Source organism: Hypanus sabinus, chromosome 12 (assembly GCF_030144855.1).
Source record: "Hypanus sabinus isolate sHypSab1 chromosome 12, sHypSab1.hap1, whole genome shotgun sequence".
NCBI lineage: Eukaryota > Metazoa > Chordata > Chondrichthyes > Myliobatiformes > Dasyatidae > Hypanus > Hypanus sabinus.
The window spans coordinates 62,838,449-62,857,911 of NC_082717.1; the positions used below are offsets into that span (position 1 = coordinate 62,838,449).

Here is a 19,463-nt window from a genome sequence, read left to right on the forward strand (position 1 = left end):
ATTGCGCTGCAGGGAGCCTGGCATAGCGCTGCGGGGAGCCTGGCATAGTGCTGTAGGGGGTCTGGCATTGCGCTGTAGGGGATCTGGCATTGCGCTGTAGGGAGCCTGGCATAGCGCTGTAGGGAGCCTGGCATAGTGCTGTAGGGGGTCTGGCATTGCGCTGTAGGGGATCTGGCATTGCGCTGCAGGGAGCCTGGCATAGCGCTGCGGGGAGCCTGGCATAGTGCTGTAGGGGGTCTGGCATTGCGCTGTAGGGGATCTGGCATTGTGCTGTAGGGAGCCTGGCATAGTGCTGTAGGGGATCTGACATTGCGCTGTAGGGGATCTGGCATTGCGCTGTAGGGAGCCTGGCATTGCGCCGTAGGGGATCTGGCATTGCGCTGCAGGGAGCCTGGCATAGCGCTGCGGGGAGCCTGGCATAGTGCTGTAGGGGGTCTGGCATTGCGCTGTAGGGAGCCTGGCATTGCGCTGTAGGGGATCTGGCATTGCGCTGCAGGGAGCCTGGCATAGCGCTGCGGGGAGCCTGGCATAGTGCTGTAGGGGGTCTGGCATTGCGCTGTAGGGGATCTGGCATTGTGCTGTAGGGAGCCTGGCACAGACAATATTAATGAGGAGGATGAAACTGAGTGAGCACGGGGAGGAACTTACAGTACCACTGAGTCCTCACCAACCATTAACCTTCCACTTATTTGAATCTCACCCACATTACTCCCATTTGTTATTATCCCCTCATTTTCATCACCTGCCCTCCGTTCCATCACTAACCTGCCAACCCACACACCTTTGGGATGTGAAAGCAGGATACCCAGAGGAGACTGATGCAGCCACAGGGAGAATGTGCAGACTCCACACAGACAGCATCAGACCGGGCCTGGGTCTCTAGTACTCTGATGTAGTGGCTTTACTCACTGCATCACTGTTGCCGAAAGGACTGACTCAAGTGAGATACTCTAATAGAGGCATTGTACAGGCAGTTGAAAATCTCTGAAGAGCCTATCAGGAATGTCATAATAGGTATGGATTTACTGATATCGGCCCAATACAGCCTTGTTAGAGCATGACAAGAGATTCTGAAAATAACGTTGACAAAATTGAGAGCTTTGGAGACACACTGGCGAGAGAGTCAGGCTGAATGACTTTGTAGCATCAAAATGGACAGCAGGAAAGATGAAAAGTCCAGTGTGTACAAGAAGTCAGAGTAGGAGACAGGATGTCAAATGATATAAAAGGAGGACTTCAAGAAGCAGCCAAGTAGAAATTGAAGTGATTGAATTCATGGTATTCAGCAATGTGCTAAATACAATACGTACATAACTGTGGCTACGTTATCATTGTCATGAGCTCCAGCTAAGTTTAATGGAAATATCTTATGTTTTGATTATGTAATACAATATATTTATGATTATACATTGTTATGGAGACATTTATGTAAGGAAAACAACTGCAGAACATGATGCATGATCAGCTGTACATTAGGTTTATCTGGAAAAATGAGCTTCTGAAATTATCAGACGTTTAAGGGATACGAAGAGCAGCTTATATGTAAAGTTCTGTAGTTGAGAATACTCAAAACCTGAGTCAGTTTATGTCAGATTAGATTTATAACTGTGTGTATACATATCTCCATGAGTATTAATTTTGGTACAATAAGTAGTTGATTATATAATGACCAATAGTTCATAAGGGTTTATTACATTTATAAGGGGAACCAACGTAATGTTAGTTATATGAATCTGATGTATTTATTAAATATAAAATATACAAAATAGTATGTATTTTGAAACATTGTACCAGCCACAGTTATTAGTTGGGAGTTGACTGCCTTCAATAAAGAAACTTTAATTATTGACTCCATATATGTTATTTACTTATGTATGCAGCAACTCCTGCTAGAGATTCCACTGTAATCATTGATATTGTTCAAATCCTTTTAAAATCTTATCATTCTTTATGAAACAAAATACTTTGTCTTGATAATATAATTATCTAAATGTCTCAAAAAGTAAAATGTACTGCACTGTTTGAGGGGTTGTGGTGGGATGGTTATTAGAGGAAATCCTGACAGATCCTAACTTGCTTTAAATGATGAAATTAATTCTGCTAAAGGCAGTCATCCTCAGAAGGCAAAGCTGATTGTGGAGCACACGAACTAACCGAACCTTAATGGTTCTCACAAATAAGAGTTCATATAAAATGGGTGTCTGTTGTAACATTCAAAATATTTATCTTTTTAGAGTATCTCAAAAGTATGATCTTCTTGCACTTTTTATCTACATCCTTGAATACTATGTATATCGCTACACCATTTGATGTGACCCTATATTTGCAAAGCGAGAATTTCTCAGATTTGACAAATTAGTTGAACTCAGAAAGAAAAATGGTTAGGGATCTTGGACCTATAAAGAACAAGCCAGACAAAGTCTGTTCTGCTCCTTCCACTCAGTATTAAGATCTGAAGGAAAATTGCATGTTTATATTTATTAATGAAAAACAATATAAGATTCATTTGCAATACCAAGTCAAGAGCAAGGAAAATGGTCCAACAGTTCCTTCAATAATTGTAATCTGGTAAAAGTCTCTCCCTTCAAAAAAAGAGGAGAAAGATGGAAATTGGTTCATTGATAAACATTATATGAAACTAATTTTTAAAACAGCACCAAAATACTTTCTCAGAAGATTATGGTTGACTGCTTTCTGTGCTACTATCATGCATACTGTACTATTTTATTTCAAACTGACATTTCTGACATGGCAGATGGATATTGAAGAATTTATGGAAATGCCTGAAATTATAAGGGTCAAGTTGGCTCCATAAGGTTAAAGGAAACTTTTAACTTTAAAGTTACAGTCTTAGATTCTATGGGTTGCAGTCTTAACTTCTCAACTGATGTTCAGTTGTGGAGTGCAATCGGATTCAGAAACTGGCAGAATTCTTGGCTTACTTGTTAGTTCCTTCTGCTGTCAATTGATGTTTAGAACTCATGGTCTTTATGATAAAATCTTAACTCATTTCCAGAAAAGATTTGGGCTATTGTAGGGAGATTTAGGTCAATGTATTTCTATTATTAAAAATGCACGTATTTCAAGAGTGATGAAAACTCAAATATCTGATTTCATAATATATATTTTCTATGTAATACGAGTCATCGTCTAAAACATTTTATACTTGTAGGATCGGGTGATCATTTTGAGCCTGAAGGTTTCATTACTGTTTTTCAATATGCCAAAAAATGTCTATTGAAAATCTCCTGTAAATTTATTCAGAAACTGCATAATATATTTAAGTTTAAAATACTAAATGAAGTACTAATACAATATTGATTTACCTAAGCAGTAAACTAAAATCCTTTTGATTGATCTCATGTTAATCCATGATGAATTTGATCTCTTTCTGGTCAATGACATGGTTTCCACTCAAGGCCAATGTCAGTTTATAATTCATTGTTTGATTTTCTTTTACTTGAGAAATAAAATCGTTTACTGTACAGTATATCGTTAAAAAGGGGGAATTTGTGAGAGCAACTGTTGATATTCAGGGTCCTAAACAGAATGGAAGCATTGAGGTTGTGGACCATTCATCCAGAAATGTGAATTTGAGTAGTACCGTGACAACTGGGGAATTTAATTTCAATATAAATAATTTTGGAAGTTTAATCTCAGACAAGCTCAGCATGGAACATTGAATTGTTGTAAAATCCCATCTGAGTCCTTAATGTCCTTCAGGAAATTAACTCTGCTGTACTTATCTCGATGTGACTCTAGATACATCAGTGTAGTTGACTGTTTCTCAGTTCAGGGGCAAAGAGGATGTGTAATGAATGGTGCCATTCCCGGTGACATCCACATCCTGCTAATCTAAACCAAACTTGGGAGGTCAATTATAAAAGGACAGTACACTGTTAATGGCAAGACTTTTAACAGTGTTGATGTGTAGAGGGATCTTGAGGTGCATATCCATGGCTCCCTGAAAGAGGCTGCTCCGGTGTGCTAAAGAATGTTCATCGCGTGCTCGTTTTTATTAGTTGAGATATTGAGCTTTATGTTTCAGCTTTATAAAACTCGTGTTAAGCCACATCTGGATTATAGCATTATGAAGGAAATGGAGGCTTTGGAGAGGGTGCAGAGGAGGTTTACCAGGATGCTGCCGAGATTAGAGGGCATGCAGTGTAAGGAGAGTTTGGACAAACCTGGCCTGTTTTCTCTGGAGCTGTTGGGAGATATAAGATTCTGAAAGGCACAGATAGCACAGGGGATGTATGGAGTATCCAGAGTGGGGTAGCACCTCTGGTGAAGGGGCTTATTGTTCTATTCTGGGGCATCTCACTCACCTTTGGTCCCCACTGGACACTGGGCTCTCACCTGTGGCACCATGTACCTGTTTACATGCAACACTGGCCACACCCCGGTACACTGATTTAACAAATGGGCTAAGCCAGGTGAGGGTAGCCAGTGGGTCTCATACCCTGGCGACATGGGAACACGCCCGTCCTAGCATGTGAGGACAGCTCCAGTGGACTGGGCAGGTGAGATCCAAAAGCTAGGAAGGTGGTTCTACAACGCTTCGTGGGGAGCAACTGGCACAGAAGAATCCATGGTCAGCTACTGCAGCCAAGGAAGACCCCAATTAGTGAAGACTGTTAGTACCACTGGAGTTCCGAGGTCAAGAGAGTGGAATTGCGCCTGTGTACGGCTTTCCCACTTTAAAAACTCTCCTGTACACCCTGTCATTGTTGGATACAACAACCAACCAACAGATAGAGCCAGCATCTTTTTTCCCATGATTGAAATATCTAATACTAGAGGTCATGCATGTACCGTGAGAGGAGGCAAGTACAAGAGAGATGTGCAAGGCAAACCTTTTATGCAGAAAGTAGCGGCTGCCTGAAATGCACAGCGTGTGGTGATAGTAAAGGGACATATAATTGATAAGTTTAAAAGGCTCTTAGGCACACCAGTCTGAACATGGGTGTGCGGAAGATGGAGGGATATGGACAATGTGTAGGTAGAAGAAATTAGGTATTTACTTACTAGCTTAATTAGTTCACCACAACATCATGCACGCTTGAGTGCTTGGTGGGGGCGCCAAAACTTTTTGTTGGTGTTGGGGGGAGGTATTGTTGCTTTTCTGCTGCTTATGTTGGGAGGGGGAGTAGGGGGGCTTTGGGGTTCTAACATTTAACTGGCATTCATTCTTCAGGGCACTCCTCTGCTTTTGTGGATGTTTGCAAAGAAAAAGAATTTCAGGATGTATATTGTATACATTTCTCTGACATTAAATGTACCTATTGATTGAAAGGGCCTGTTCCTGAGTTGTACTATTTTATGTTCTGTGAGAAGGGAAGGAATTAAATCTTATTCCTGGGATGAAAAAGAAAATGGGGTGAAAAGTTTTACATAAAATGATTGGGAATAAAATATTCATATAAAAAGCAGACAGGATATTTAACTCTCGAAAGTACGATGGTAGTGTGGCAGTTAGTGAGACACTATTACAGCTCGAGGTACTGCAGAGTTTGGACTCTAATTCTGGCTTTCTCTGTGTATGTTTTCCCCGTGACTGTGTGGGTTTCCCCTGGGTGCTCCGCTTTCCTCCCACAGTCCAAAGACACAGCGGTTAGCAGGTCATTGTAAATTGTCCAGTAATTTAGGCTGGAGTTAAATAGGTGGGCTGCTAAGTGGTGTGGGTTGTTGGGCCAGAAGGGCCTGTATCTCCAAATAAATAAAATAAAAATTAACAACAAACTAACCAGGAGTTCCATGTAAGTGATCTAAATTTGAACTCAATCGTTTGCAACTGTGGCGTCTTATTTAATCCTTAACTGATTGGTTTCATACACCTTTGGAGTATCAATTGTCTACGTATTTGCCTCAGCCCATCTGTTGCTGAAACACTTATCCTTGTTTTTGAACCACTGGACTTAAGTATTCCAGTGTCCTCTCATTCATCCAAATATCTGCTGCATACATCTTAATTGGACCAGCCCTTCTTTGCTTGCTACCTATGTGGACACAGACCTATATTGAACACTGACTGGTTCAGTATATTATGCCTCTTTAAGCATGGAACACGCTCTTTTCTCTGTGTCTATCTGCATATTTGTGTTGTGATTCCATTGGACGGCAAAGTCATGTGGTATGGATACTTCTCAACGATGTAACAGTTTCACAGATGTTCATTTTGTAGCAAGAGCTTTGTAACTCAACATACAAATAACTTGCGTGCTATTTTGAGAATAGTCCCCTATATATTTCCTAAGTCTCACTGTTATTACAAATTGGTGATGAGGGTTCATTGAGTGTATTGTAAATTATTAATGATTCTCACATGGCAAGTTTATAAGGTGAGTTTATAGAACCAAATCAGAATATTTAGGATGTTGCAATGAGGGTGTAATCACAACAACATGCGGATGGAAGGAAAACAGTGTTGATCCATGGATATACAGTACTTTCTCTATGCCAAATTAGTTGTGTCAGTGCTGAATGGGACTGCGCAATATGGCTGCCCATGCAGAGTTTTTTTGTATCATCATTTGTGATACAATGTGATACAAACAATCTTCCTAAAAAATGCAGCACCCCCCCCCCCCCAATTTTACTGCAACACAAAGCTATGTCATTTTGTAATGTGTCAAGAAATGAGAGTAGAAGAAAAACATTCTTCCTACATTCATGAGTGAATTTTCATTTTACATCTCAAAATTCTTGGGAATTCTGTAGGGTAAAATTTTCATGACCTAAACTGCCATAAATTAGGGGTTGTCTGTACTGAAAAGTCCCTGAAATATTAACTGTTTCTCCTTCTACAGATGCTGCCTGAACTGCTCACTGTTCCTGACATTTTCTGTTTTTATTATAGGTTTCCAGCATCTACAGATTTTTTAAAAATTTTCAAATTGAGAGTCTTGGCAGCACCTTGCCAAGCATGCTTGAGAAGCATTCAACTCATACATTGAATAAAAGTGGGCATGTATTTTAAAGTGAATGATTTCCTAAATGCTGAAGTAGTCGGTGTTCCAAATTGCTGTGGAAATGTGAGTATAAAACTGCAATACCCCTTACAAAATTTGGGCCAGAAGTATTTGGCATGCTTACAAAATTTTGCATGCCATGCAAGACCAAGGATGTCTTGTTTAAAGATGCTGTGCAGAAACAGAAAGATTATTTTGATCTAAGGCCATCAGACATACTAGTGACAAGGAGCCAGAAACAGGGTGAGGCAGCCAGAAAGTACAGGATTTCATTAAAGAACTTATTCTTGCATTGCAGTTCTGGTGCCTTTTTGGATTGCGCCCCGCAAGCTAGGTTTGTGCAGATGAACAAAGTCAGTCAAAACTTTTGAACTTGTAAAACCTGACATTCAAACGTTCTTGTCAAATTCCTGCATTGATAACAACTTCACCCAATAATACTGGAGAATTTGGTTCACCACAATCATCTGTTTAGCTGCAGTTCACAGTCAGAGAACTCGCGCAGTTCAAGTCTATAAACCTGAGTCTGAATCACACTGATGAGACCAGTTCAGTCAGTTCTTGGCATCACCATGACCATCATTTATCAAAGTCCTGCTATTTAAAAAAAAGAATTTTAATTGCCAAAAGAAATGTTAGGTTTCAACAGTCCAAAGATCCAAAGCTAAGGCAAATAACAAAAGAAATTTCAGAGGCTATTCAAACTACATAAGGTGAACTTCCTAGTTTGGAAGATTGTTTGGATAATAAGGAACCAGAATTGTAAGTTTCTCTTCTGCAAACAGTAAGAGCAACAAGCCGACAGATTTTCAAGTAATGGTATTGATTTACAAACAGTGCACTGATATATCAATTTATACCATTTCAGACCATTTAGTAATAAGTCAAGGTGCTTACTTGATAAACTCAAGTATTTTTCCTCAACATATAGTTAGCCAATTCTCCCTTGAAGGCCATAGTGATCACTGTCTTCTCCACATCAGCAGGCAGCACATTCAAGATTTCAACCACACACTCTGTAGAAAAAGTTTTTCTTCATGCTCCTCATAATTTTCTTTCCCTTTAATTTATCCCTGTGAATTCTACGATGTGATACTTCTACTGATAGGAACAATCTAACTTTGACCAGACTTCTCATAATTTTACATACTTCTGTCAGATCTTCCTTCCATCTTCTCTTGTCCATAGAAAACAGTCCCAGATTCAACTCTCTAATCTATCCCTGCAGCTGCATCTCATTCTTGTAAATATCATGGGAACATGCCTCACCTATACCTGAAACATTTCTTCTTTGAAGGCTGCTTATTGTTCTTATTTTTTGTTTGCCAACCTTTGGTTCCACCTTACCTGGGCCAAATTCACTCCCATCTCATTGAAATTTGCCCTTCTAACAAAAAAAATTAAAACACAATTAACAATAAAATTTAGAAAACATATATTTTTACTTTGGATTGCTACTCCTTTTCTTTAGCTAACCTAATTTTATGACAATATGATCACTATCTCCCAAATTTTCTTACATTGAAACTTTATGCATTTGATCCACTTCATTCATTAGTATCAGATTTGGTAATGGCCCCTTTGTTATTGGGCCAGAAATGTATTAGAAAATGATCCAAAGCACATTTTAGAAACTCTTCACCTCTCTGCATTTGATACTATTAATATCCAACTTTACACAAAGGTAATTAAAGTCTGTGATTATCAACTACTACTTCTGTAATCTCCCTGCATATTTGTTCCTTAATACTGCTCCTATATTAGTGACATACAGAAACAGCCAGCAGAGTCATGCCCCCTCCACTGCTGCTCTGCTTCAGCACCTACATTATTAGCTTGAATCAGTTCTACTACCCTTCTACTTTCTCTTCTATCCTTCCTGAACACTTTCAATCCAGGAATACTTAGTGTCCAGTCATAGCCTTATTTTTAGCAAGTTTCTGCTAATGGTATCTCATTATATCTTTGATTATGGTTCACTGAACTATTTACAGCACTCTGTGCATTCATATACATGCATTGTAAAGGAAACTTAGTTATATCATTTTCATTTTCACTGAACAGTAAAATCCTTATACTGACCTAATCTACTGTAAACTGTCATCCACATTTCTTCTTGCTTTTTTTACTTGTAATTTCATACCTATAATTTTCTTCCTGCGTCTGACTATTTGGTGATGTGGTTTCACGCTTGTATACTCTGCCCTCCTTGATAAACTCTTCTTGTCATTTCCTGCACTCTTCTAGAATGCATCTTCACCTGAACTGCGACCTTTTGGTTCCATCTTGGCTTTTCTCATTTCTGATTCTATCCTCTATCCTCCCACCCTTCGCCAAGTTAACTTAAACCATTCCCAGCAGTATTAGCAGTCCCCTCTGTTGGAATATTTCTCTCATCTTTGCTGAAACGGTCTCTATTGCTCCCTCATGTTTCTTCCTTTCCCCTATGTAGTCGAGCAACTTGCAGTACCACGCTCCTGTCTTTGACAGCACTCCTCTGAGTAACTACCGTCTCCAACAGGATCTGAAAGAGTAAACCTGAGATTGAATCAACTCCTTATACTACCATGGGATACACATTTGCTGATATTTCGATGAAAATAAGATAGAGAAAATGCTTGAGTCTTATTTGACCAAGTTTGGCTTTCAGGGTTCCAACCGAAACAGTTGTGTCAAAACTTCATTACAGTACCAATCAGGAAAACGCACTTCCAACAAAATAGTAGCATTTGTGTTCACAGCCCATCTAGTTTACTTAAGTAGGTAGGCATGATAGCAGGCAATTGCGGGTCCAAGAGAAACTCAGCTGAAGCAGGCAACAAAATCTAAATGGTTCATGTAGACCAAGTGTGACAAAGTAACAGAACCTTCTGAGTTCAAATTCAAAACTAAACATCCCTAACATTGATTCAGCATCAAACCTGTAAGAAGATCAAAAAGGCTCACAGGAAGTTATTAAATTTATTGTTCTTAGTTATTTTGCCAATGCTTCAAACGAAAGACAGTAGTTTGCAATGCATTTTTTAAGCATGGATATCCTTCCTTATCTATAGTTGTCTGTGTTTATGCTATGATCCGATTGGATTACAGAGTCATGTGGTGTGCCTGCTCCTCAATAATGCAAGAGTTTCACAGACATTCAGTTTGTCTCAAGTCCTTAGAGACCCAATCTGCACATAGAGCCTTATTTTTAGGACACCCTACAAACTACCTATTGGATTTATTTGATGCTGTCTCATACATTCATTAAGACACGAAAGTATACACAAAAGTTAAAATTTACTGTTAAGTTCAAATCCTTCCTCTTTTTGTAGAGCCTTTGAAGAACTCCCATTGTCCAAGCCCTTGGTGGTCCTTCAATGTGACCTCCAATGTGTATTTCTATTCTCCACTCCCCGCAATTGCTGGTAATGGTCAGTGGACTGTGGACCTAATCTTTTGGATTCCTCTGCTAAATCAGCAAGCTTTTCTATCAATCTGTAATACTCAAGCCATTTCTTAAAACCTGTTTCTTCAACTAAAACTGTCTGCATTCCCTCAATCAAATTTTGTCTCTGTGAAACACCTTGGGATACAGATACAGTATAAATATTGTAAACAACAGGTTCAGGAAATGTTATATAAATTTATAAATGTGATGCATTACATAAATATTTCGTACATTTTACAGAGCTCACATTTTTTCCTTACAAGATACATTGTTTATTTTTCATTTTACACTTTTAAAACATAACTTTAAAGTTAAAATTTAACATTAAAACATTTTCAGATGAAAGCTGAAGCATTTAAAGGGGACTTCTTACAGACAGGAGATAATGGATATATGAATTGAGCTGCCGGAGGAAGTGGTACAGGTGGGTAAAATTACAAAATTTAAGATATTTGGAAAGGTACATGGATAAAAATTCAAAGTTCAAAGTAAGTTTATTATTAAAGTACATTTATGTTACTATACACTAAGTTTAGTTTTTTCGGAGACATTTACAGGGTAAAATACAACAGAATTTTTTGAAAAATTGCACATCAATGAAGACTGACCTACACCAATGTGCAAATAAGGACAAACTGTGCAAATAAACATAATAATGAGAACATGAGTTGTAAAGACTCTCTGAAAATGACTCTGTACACCAATTCAGAGTAGTGGTGAATGCAGTTATCCATCTCAGTTTTTGTCGGGTAATAACTATGCCTGAATCTGGTGGTGTGTAGCAGTGAGAAGAGCGCATGGCCTGAATGGTAGGGGCTGAAGGGTGCTGCTTTCTTGCAGCAGTGCTCCATGTAAATGTTGGAAAGGGCTCTGCTTGTGATGGACCTGTTGTATGTACCACTTTCTGCAGCCGTTTTCATTCCTGGACATTGGTGTTTCCATACCAGCCATGGTGCAACTGGCTAGGATACTCTCTCCTGTGCAACTATCGAAGACTTTCTCAAAGCCTTTGGTGACATGCCGGATCTATTCAAACTTCTCAGAAAGTAGAAGCACTGCCATGCCTTCTTTGTGAGATGTCACTAATATGCTGTCCTAGGACAGAACCTCTGATATGTTGAAACCAAGAAATTTAAAACTACTGACTCTCTCCAATTCAGATCCTGCAATAATGACAATGAAGAAATGTATAAAGAGATACTAACCAAACAAGGCAAATAGGACTAGCTCAGGAAGACATCCTGGGCAGCATGGACAAGTTGGGCTGAAGGGCATGTTTCTGTGCTATATAACTCTATAATCATGGTTTCTAAAATACCATGGGCTGGTGTAAATGTTTGTTGTTTCAGACTTGTTTAAATCATTATTTTACAAATATATATTAATTTATACAAATTGCTCATAAATTGCAGAATATTCAGAAAGATAATCATTCATTGCATCACAAATTATTCTGCTGTCATGGTACAGAGGGTCCCTTATTACACTTATTCATAAGATTCACTTTATATTACCACTGAAATTTTCCCCCTTATGTACATTGTAATATAATCTTAACAAAAGTTATTTTTACATTGGTCTAAATAATTTACCAACAATTCACTTCCAAGTTAGCTTCATAAACAGTCCACCTTCAAGTACAAACATTTTCTCAAACTATCCCTTTAAATGTCGGTCAGACAGGGCTCTGGACATTGATGCCAGGTTACAATTGTAAATATAACAGTTGAAGCTTTAAATTGCATTTGAAATTGTTTTTTTAAAACGCTATTTAAATTCTTTTGAAGTTCTATAAAAATCTTGTACTGCCAAAGCAATCAGTTTTACTTCCGCGCTTCAGCATGAAGTAAGACAACAAACCATAATGTGGGTGTTTGAAGAAATTAGTTTCCTCCCTCCGAAAAATACTGCTCGCTAGTTATTTATTAATTGGCTTAAATTTCATTGAAAATCTGCATAGCTTCTCATCTTATTTAAAATGCCATATATAAAAGTGTTCTGGGCATCATGAGCCCATCAATTAGTAAAGAAAAGCTTTTTCTTTGCCCCTTGCCTCTTTTGATCGAATATCAGATCAACCAGGATTTGCAACTAACCTTCCGGCATAACTGAACCCAACTGACGCTGGGAGACAGAAAGATCAGAAAGACTTCAACAACCATTTTATTTTTACACAAAAAACGCTGAATCACTATTACAAACTTCAAATTTATTTGCAATGAGGGTTTATTTTGCAAACGTCGGGATTATTTGATTGCAAATTGAGAAAAGGGAGAACAAAAGGGACATATCTTTTACCCCGGGCTGACGTCAGTTTGATTTTACTGACAACTATTGATGCGTGTGAAGCAATTGCAAGCAACTCCCTTTCATTAAGTAAATGAAAAAGACTATTAGGATCTGACTGAAAACTTCTGAAATTGGTTACAGTGTCAGTGTAAACTAATTGGAAATATATATCATAAAGCAATTTTAGATTAAAAATAACGATTTTTCACATTTGTTTTCAATGTAAAAAGATCTCCAGAGGGAGTATAGAGGAACAGCAAATAGGCACTGAGCAGAGCAGAGAATGCTTCAACCTAGGAATGTTGTTCATTACATTGAAGGAAAGGACACATTAGAGAAAATAGTCCCTGCTATTTTTTGCAGGATTTTTCTTAACCCCCTTTCTTAGATCTGAGTTGCCACATCAGTCTGGGATAGGTGGTTTTAGGGTGAATATTTTTTGCTGGCAGAGTTTTGATTTGGATGTTGGCAGATGTGTATAAGTTAATAGCGTAAGGATCCAGTGATCCTGTGATTATGTCTAACTCTGAGGCTAGAGAGAAATAGATTGAACCCGGGGCAGGGAGAGAGCAAAGAACTGGACTGGAGTATTCTGGCACACGCAATTTAAAAGAAAAGGTGGCCACTTTTGGAAAATAAAATAACGAAAGAAATAAACTTCAATTTAGTTTTTTTCCCAAACAATACTTTAACAATTGCATTCTCAACAATTAATAGAATGAGTATAATTTTGGTTGGATGTTAAAAAATATTAAAATGGACTTGCATATAAATAAATCGTAGCAGGGTGTATCATTATTAATACATTAATAATTATGCTGGTGTTTTCGAATTTGAAAACCAAGTTTTAAAGTTGTTGAAGGTAATTGTGCACTTTGGCTTGGTAGATAGCCAAAGCTTTGACTCAACTGCATTCAGCATAGAAAATATATTAACAATAAATTTAATTTTTATGCAAGATTACATAAACAAAAATGAACGAGTTAATTTTATTGTTATTACAGACAATGGAACAAAGATTATTTCTAATATAATGAGAATTAAAATGAGATCTTATTGATAATTATATTTAACTATGTTCAGTATCAATTTCAATAGAATGTAGATGTTGCACGTTTTGTCTGAAATAAAAATTAAAATTCTGCTAAGTAAATGAAAGTTTAAAAATGTATTTAAAGATTAATATGTTTAAATAGCTTATTGTATGCATGAGTGAGAGTAGTATGCTCCAGCCCGTGTTTTCGAGTTGATGTGTAATAATAAGACGAATGGATAATAGTTGTTGGAGTGCTCATGCCATGCTGGGCCAGAGGCTCAGCTAGACATGTATTTACCCATATCCGGGTTAGAGAGGAAAGGAAAGTTTGATTTTTAAAACAGATTTGGAGAAAGTTTCCTATCTATTTAACAAAAATAGGAAGAGGAAAACAATGTAATATATTATAATAATCACCCATGCAACAAAAGAGAGCCTGAGCCTTTTTTCCCCTTCTCTCTTGCTTTCAATCTGGAGGAGGACGAGTTTTTTTCCCCTTTTTAATAATATTTAATGATCGGGTGTAAAAGGAAGAGAAGAAGCAGACGTGTCTGTGTGTTTCTCCCTCCTCTCTCGCTCTCCCTCTCTGCCTGATTCTCTCAGAGATGATCATGGCCGCTCAAGTAGCAGCAGCTCCGGCCAACAGTAACAGCGGCGGCGGTAGCCCCGGCAGCCGCGACCCCGACACCATCAACAACGGAAAGCCGGCGGCTCCCACTCCGGCTGCGGGAGGAGGACTGCCCGGAGATTCCAGTGGTGACGGCGGCGGCGGCGGCTTGAATCTCAACAGCGTTGATCATCATCACCATCCCCGTCACCACCATCACCACCACCACCTTCACCACCACCTCCAGCAGCAGCAGCACCACGGCGAGCTCAACATGGCCAACTCCTCAGGCCCGGCTAACAACAACAGTGGCGGCGGCGGCGGCGCAGCTGGAGGCTCGGGGTCCAACCCCAGCCTCAACCCGAACCCCGAGCCGGCGCACAAAGAACCCGCCTCGGCCTCGCCTTCCTCGGCATCCACCGCCTCCTCCTCCTCGTCGTCGTCGTCGTCTTCTTCGGCCGCCGGCGAGGCGGGGATAATTCCAAATCACAAAGTGAAGGCGAGCGGTGCTGAGTTGTTGCTCGCCCCCCATCACCAAGGAGAAGGAAGCGGCGGCGCAGACACTCAACATGGAGGTGGCGGCGGCAAAGACAACAACAGCCTCTTAACCGCCGATAGCCAGGGCAACGGCAACAGTCACAAGGCCGACGACGAGCTGCTCAAAATGGGTGACCAGAGGTACGAACACCCGGCAGCCGCGGGACCAAACAACCAGGCGGGCGTTGCCGACTATAATTACTACCGAGCGGGGCCGGCGACGGCGGCAGGAGCAGGCCCCGGGCCCGGCCCTTACTTCGATCAACATGGCGGACAACAAAGCCCCGGGCTCGGCGTTCACCCTTCCACCAACCTGGAACTGAGCGCCAGCCCGCTACACAACTCGCACGACGGCTACTCCAACAACTACAATAACTACTCGGGCTACAGGCCACCCTACGGCAGCCCCGGCTACGGCATGATGAGCTCGCCCAGGGCGAACAGCATGGGAGGTAGCAACAGCGGCAGTGGGCACCACCACCACCATCACTCCGGCAAGCAGCAGCCACCGCCGCAGCAACAGCAGCCGCCCTTGGCCGGGGCCTTTCAGCGCTACTCCGGTCAGAGCCAGCATTCGGGAGCCACGCCAACCCTCAACCAGCTCCTGACCTCCCCTAGCCCCATGAGGGGATACGGCTTCCCGGACTACAGCAACCCCGGTGCTTCGCAGGCCTCGCTCAAAGGGAGCGACATGGGTTCTCAGTACGGAGTAGGGAGCAGCCAAGCCTGGGCAGGAGGTGGCGGCGGCGGAGCGGCAGTTGGACAAACCCGCAGCCACCCGGCTATGAGTCCCGGGAGCACGGCTCAGGCTCTGGGCAGGGCACAGGTAAAGGTGGCCTTGGTGTGAGTGCGAGAGTGTCGGTGTTGGAGGACATTAGAAAGGAGCTGATGGTCGGGGACTGGGCCCTTGCTGTCTGCTAGGAAGTTTTGTTGACTCTGCCCCGGGTTTTGATGTAAACCCCTGCTGCAGGGGCGTCGGTGTATCGTGCTTAATTTAGCCCCTCGTTCCCCAAAATGAACGACCTAGACATCTACTCCGCTGCTTGTGAGATGGTGGAAAGGAAATCCTCTTGTTACATCTTTCTTAAATAAACCTGCTAAATTTTCTCTATTATTTCAAACAGCTGTCTTTTTGTTGACCCCACCCTTTTTTCTGTGTGTCTGTGTGCAGTATTTTTGCCCTTTAGCCTGCTCAGGTTGTTTCTGGTTCGTGATGTGTGAAAACTGGCAGCTCCATTCAGTTCGCACTCGACTCTTCACAACTTATTTTGCAAGGTTTGCAATTTGAATTGTGGAGGTAAAAGGCCTGGAATCGAGTCTCCAGACAGCTGCCTCCGAGTTGACATCTAATCTGCCATCTGATTGGCTCTCACACTCACCACTGGGCATTTATCAGTGCTGATGTAAATACAAGTTGTTGAGCGTTACAATCACAAATCCACAGCCAGCACCTTTCCCACTGCAAATCCACACACCTCTTAGATAATAGAGAAAAAATTAAAAGATCCCTCCTCTCCTGTATTTCAAAACCTTTTTTAAAGGGATGGCAATGTACTTTTGTTTCACGAGTAATAAAATCAGTTAAATTATTTTTAATTTAACTGCTTTCAGGAATGGTAGATATCAGAACAAAATTAATTTGTTTAAAATCAAGCTGTTGAAAAAATATTTATAACCTTCTGCAATAAACAACAGCTTGTGCAAATTTAGTAAAATCAAGTGTTAATTATAAACATTAGTAATTTCATGTAACAGCCTTAGATTGTTCCGTATGTTTCAAAACCTGTTCTCCATAACTGAAGAATTTAACTGTTTATAAGCTTATTGATTATAGGTAAATTAGAGTAGTTCATGAAATTATATATTCAGTACTAAAAAGGTTCCTTTGTACTGGTTCAAAACAGTCCTAAATATTGCATGCTGATTGTTTAGCAATTATAAATACACCTATAGATGTTTTTGATTCCATGTCCATTATTGTAATGCCAAGTATATAACAATTCAAATTTTGCATTGAATGTTCTGGAGCTATTCATTTCTCACTGGTTATCCAGTAGTGTAGATAGAAGTATTAAAATTAGTTCCTGTTGAATACTGTTTAGAATATAATTACAAAGTTACATGTAGTTACAAAATATTGTTTGTAACTTAGTGCCATGAGTGATTTCAATTTGTAACAGAAAGCTGAAAGTCAGTGAGGATTCAGTAGGCTAAGATATTGTGATGACTTCCTCAGTAATTGTTTGGCTTGCACATCGTCTTTAATTTACAGTATTTCTGACAGATGTTGAAGAGTGACTGTTGCTTGCAGTATGTTGCCCTGCATGAGGGAAGAGGACAAGGATTTAAAAAGAAAATTAAGCTCTAATTCATTCTTTACAGTAGGAGTCTGTCTTTCCAGTGTTTAACATGAGACTGTCAATCAAGTAGCAATGGAGGGAGGTACCTGCGATTGAATGTGTATCTTTGTGGAAGAGTACTTTAAAACTATAAACAATTTTTTTCAAATATACAAATTAATCATTTATCTACATGCCACCAGGATCTTGCTTTAAATGTAATTTCTTTTGGAAAGGAAGATTAACAAATTGGTAATGCAAAATCATACTATCAAATGTTGTTCACTTGCTCTGTTTATATCAGAAAAGAACGCATTAGGGTACAGAAGCTTAATTGTGATTTTTTTGTTGTTGTTCTTAAACCAGTGCATCTGACTGAACTAGGTTGAAAGCAGTAATCTAGTTGAAGGGCTTGTTTTGAAGTCTGGACATTTCCAATTAATTACATAACAAAAGTTGCAAATTTGTTGCTTTTTAAGTCTTTCCAGAAACAACTGAATAATGTGTTCCCTTCAGGTACTCTATCTATAATTAGGATTAAAATGTGTGCCATTATCACAGATCTAATTGAAGTGTAGACTTTTCAAAGTATTGGAAGAAATTGCTTCATAACAGGCATCTGAAATAATTATACTGCATTAATTTTGATTGTGTGCATCTAAGGGGAATATTTTAACAATGTTGGCTTGCATTCTGAATTATAACTGTTATATTTGGGGAAATTTCTCATCGGAGTAGGAAAAGATGGAATTTTTGGCTAAAAACTGCTTTGAGACCGTAATCCCTACTGGGGCATAGACTGTTGACAGTAGCTCGCCAGAGTCCTGTCTTTCAAGTTGTAGCCCATTTTCTTTGTGTATCTTTTTATCTCCTAGGGATGAGGTCTTTGAAACTTTAGGTGTTTCTATAACACTTTTTAAAAAAAGGAATAGGGTTGTTAGTCCCATGCCCAACCCTCTTTTTCAAAGCCAGGCTTGGGACCGTTCATGGTGCAGTTGTACTGGTTTCTGGTGTGTAACTATTGGCTATATCTTGTATGAATCTGCTGTCTTCTGTAATTTGTTTAAACAACAAACAAACATTTTTGAAAGCCTCTGCTGCTTTTTTTTCTTCCTGTATCCTGTAAGTAAACCAATTTGGAAAACTGGTTCCAGCATTGGCCACTAGGAGGTGTGTGAGAAAAGCACAGGATGATTGACCTCTTGGTTAGGTTTCTGGGTTCCTGTTTTTATCCCTATTTGGGTATAATTAAGACTGTGGTGTAGGTTTTGGGAGAGAATAAGCATAAATAGAAGTGCATAATTCTATGGTCTTAGAAGTCTAATAGGCTGAGCTGTTGTGTCATCATAATTATGTATGTTTATGCATGAGGTGCATCAGAACATGCATTTTTTCCACAGATTATAAAAACTAAATTTATACAGATCCTACAGCAACTGTGGAGTAAGTAATGGTTAATGTCTTTGATTAAATGCATTTTAAGTTATTGGGAATTGGTAAGCTGAAGGTGGTGGAAGGCTGTTATGTTGGAAAGCAGTGAGATGCAGGACGATGAAGCTGAGGACAGATTCTTCAGGATCAGAAGGGAAGATGTAAAGGAAGTGTGGAAGAAGACAACGGAGAGCAATGGGACTCATGGAAAATATAAAAAAAGAATGAGGTGTTAAAATTTAATAAATGTTTATGCTTGTGTTCTTTGCCTTGGCCTAAATGTCTTTATTTTCCTGAAATTACCATATGTGGTGTAGAGTTTTCAGGGGAAGCATTGGTAGTCTTTTAGGGAATTTTCAGGCATTTGTCAGATGGTGTGGTCAAGTCTAGAAATACAACATTATAGTTATTAACTGATATGGTACCATTGACCTTGTACACTGCAATGTCAATAAATTAGATGGAAGTGCTGCTTAAGTGTTTTAAGACTGAACTGCACAGCCAGGGATTTATCACTGTAGAATACAGAACCCAGATTACTTTGTCACCAATGTAGTCCTCCTTGTCTCCTCCATTGCTTAGTGAGCTGTTGGAGATGTTGGCTAGAGAGAAGGTGGACTGTTACTTTTTACCACCTGCTTCAGGCGAGGAGGCGAGATTAGGTTTCCGATGTGTTTTATTTTGCTGAACTTCAAGCATTTGGAAGTAATCAAAAGACTGCTTGTCATGGCACAGTAAATTCAGGTGGAAGAACTTGGTGGGTCAAGCAACATCTGTGGAAAGAAAGGTTGAAACACTGCATCAGAACTATCTTCCAGCAAAT

The 19,463-nt window shown here is 39.8% G+C and overlaps 1 protein-coding gene across 7 annotated transcripts in view; it reads left to right on the forward strand.

Moving 5' to 3' along the window:
• Window positions 1-13,777: 13,777 nt before the first annotated feature.
• Window positions 13,778-19,463, forward strand: part of arid1b (AT-rich interactive domain 1B) — a 412,366-nt gene continuing 406,680 nt past the window's right edge. For 4 of the 7 annotated variants that reach the window (XM_059986075.1, XM_059986074.1, XM_059986076.1 and 1 more), the window contains exon 1: window positions 13,779-15,696. In XM_059986075.1, the coding sequence (XP_059842058.1) occupies window positions 14,332-15,696 (1,365 nt within the window). In that variant the 5' untranslated portion in view covers window positions 13,779-14,331. Of the gene's footprint in view, window positions 15,697-19,463 lie in introns of all 7 variants that reach the window. The other 3 variants (XM_059986071.1, XM_059986072.1, XM_059986073.1) reach the window with 1 other exon arrangement.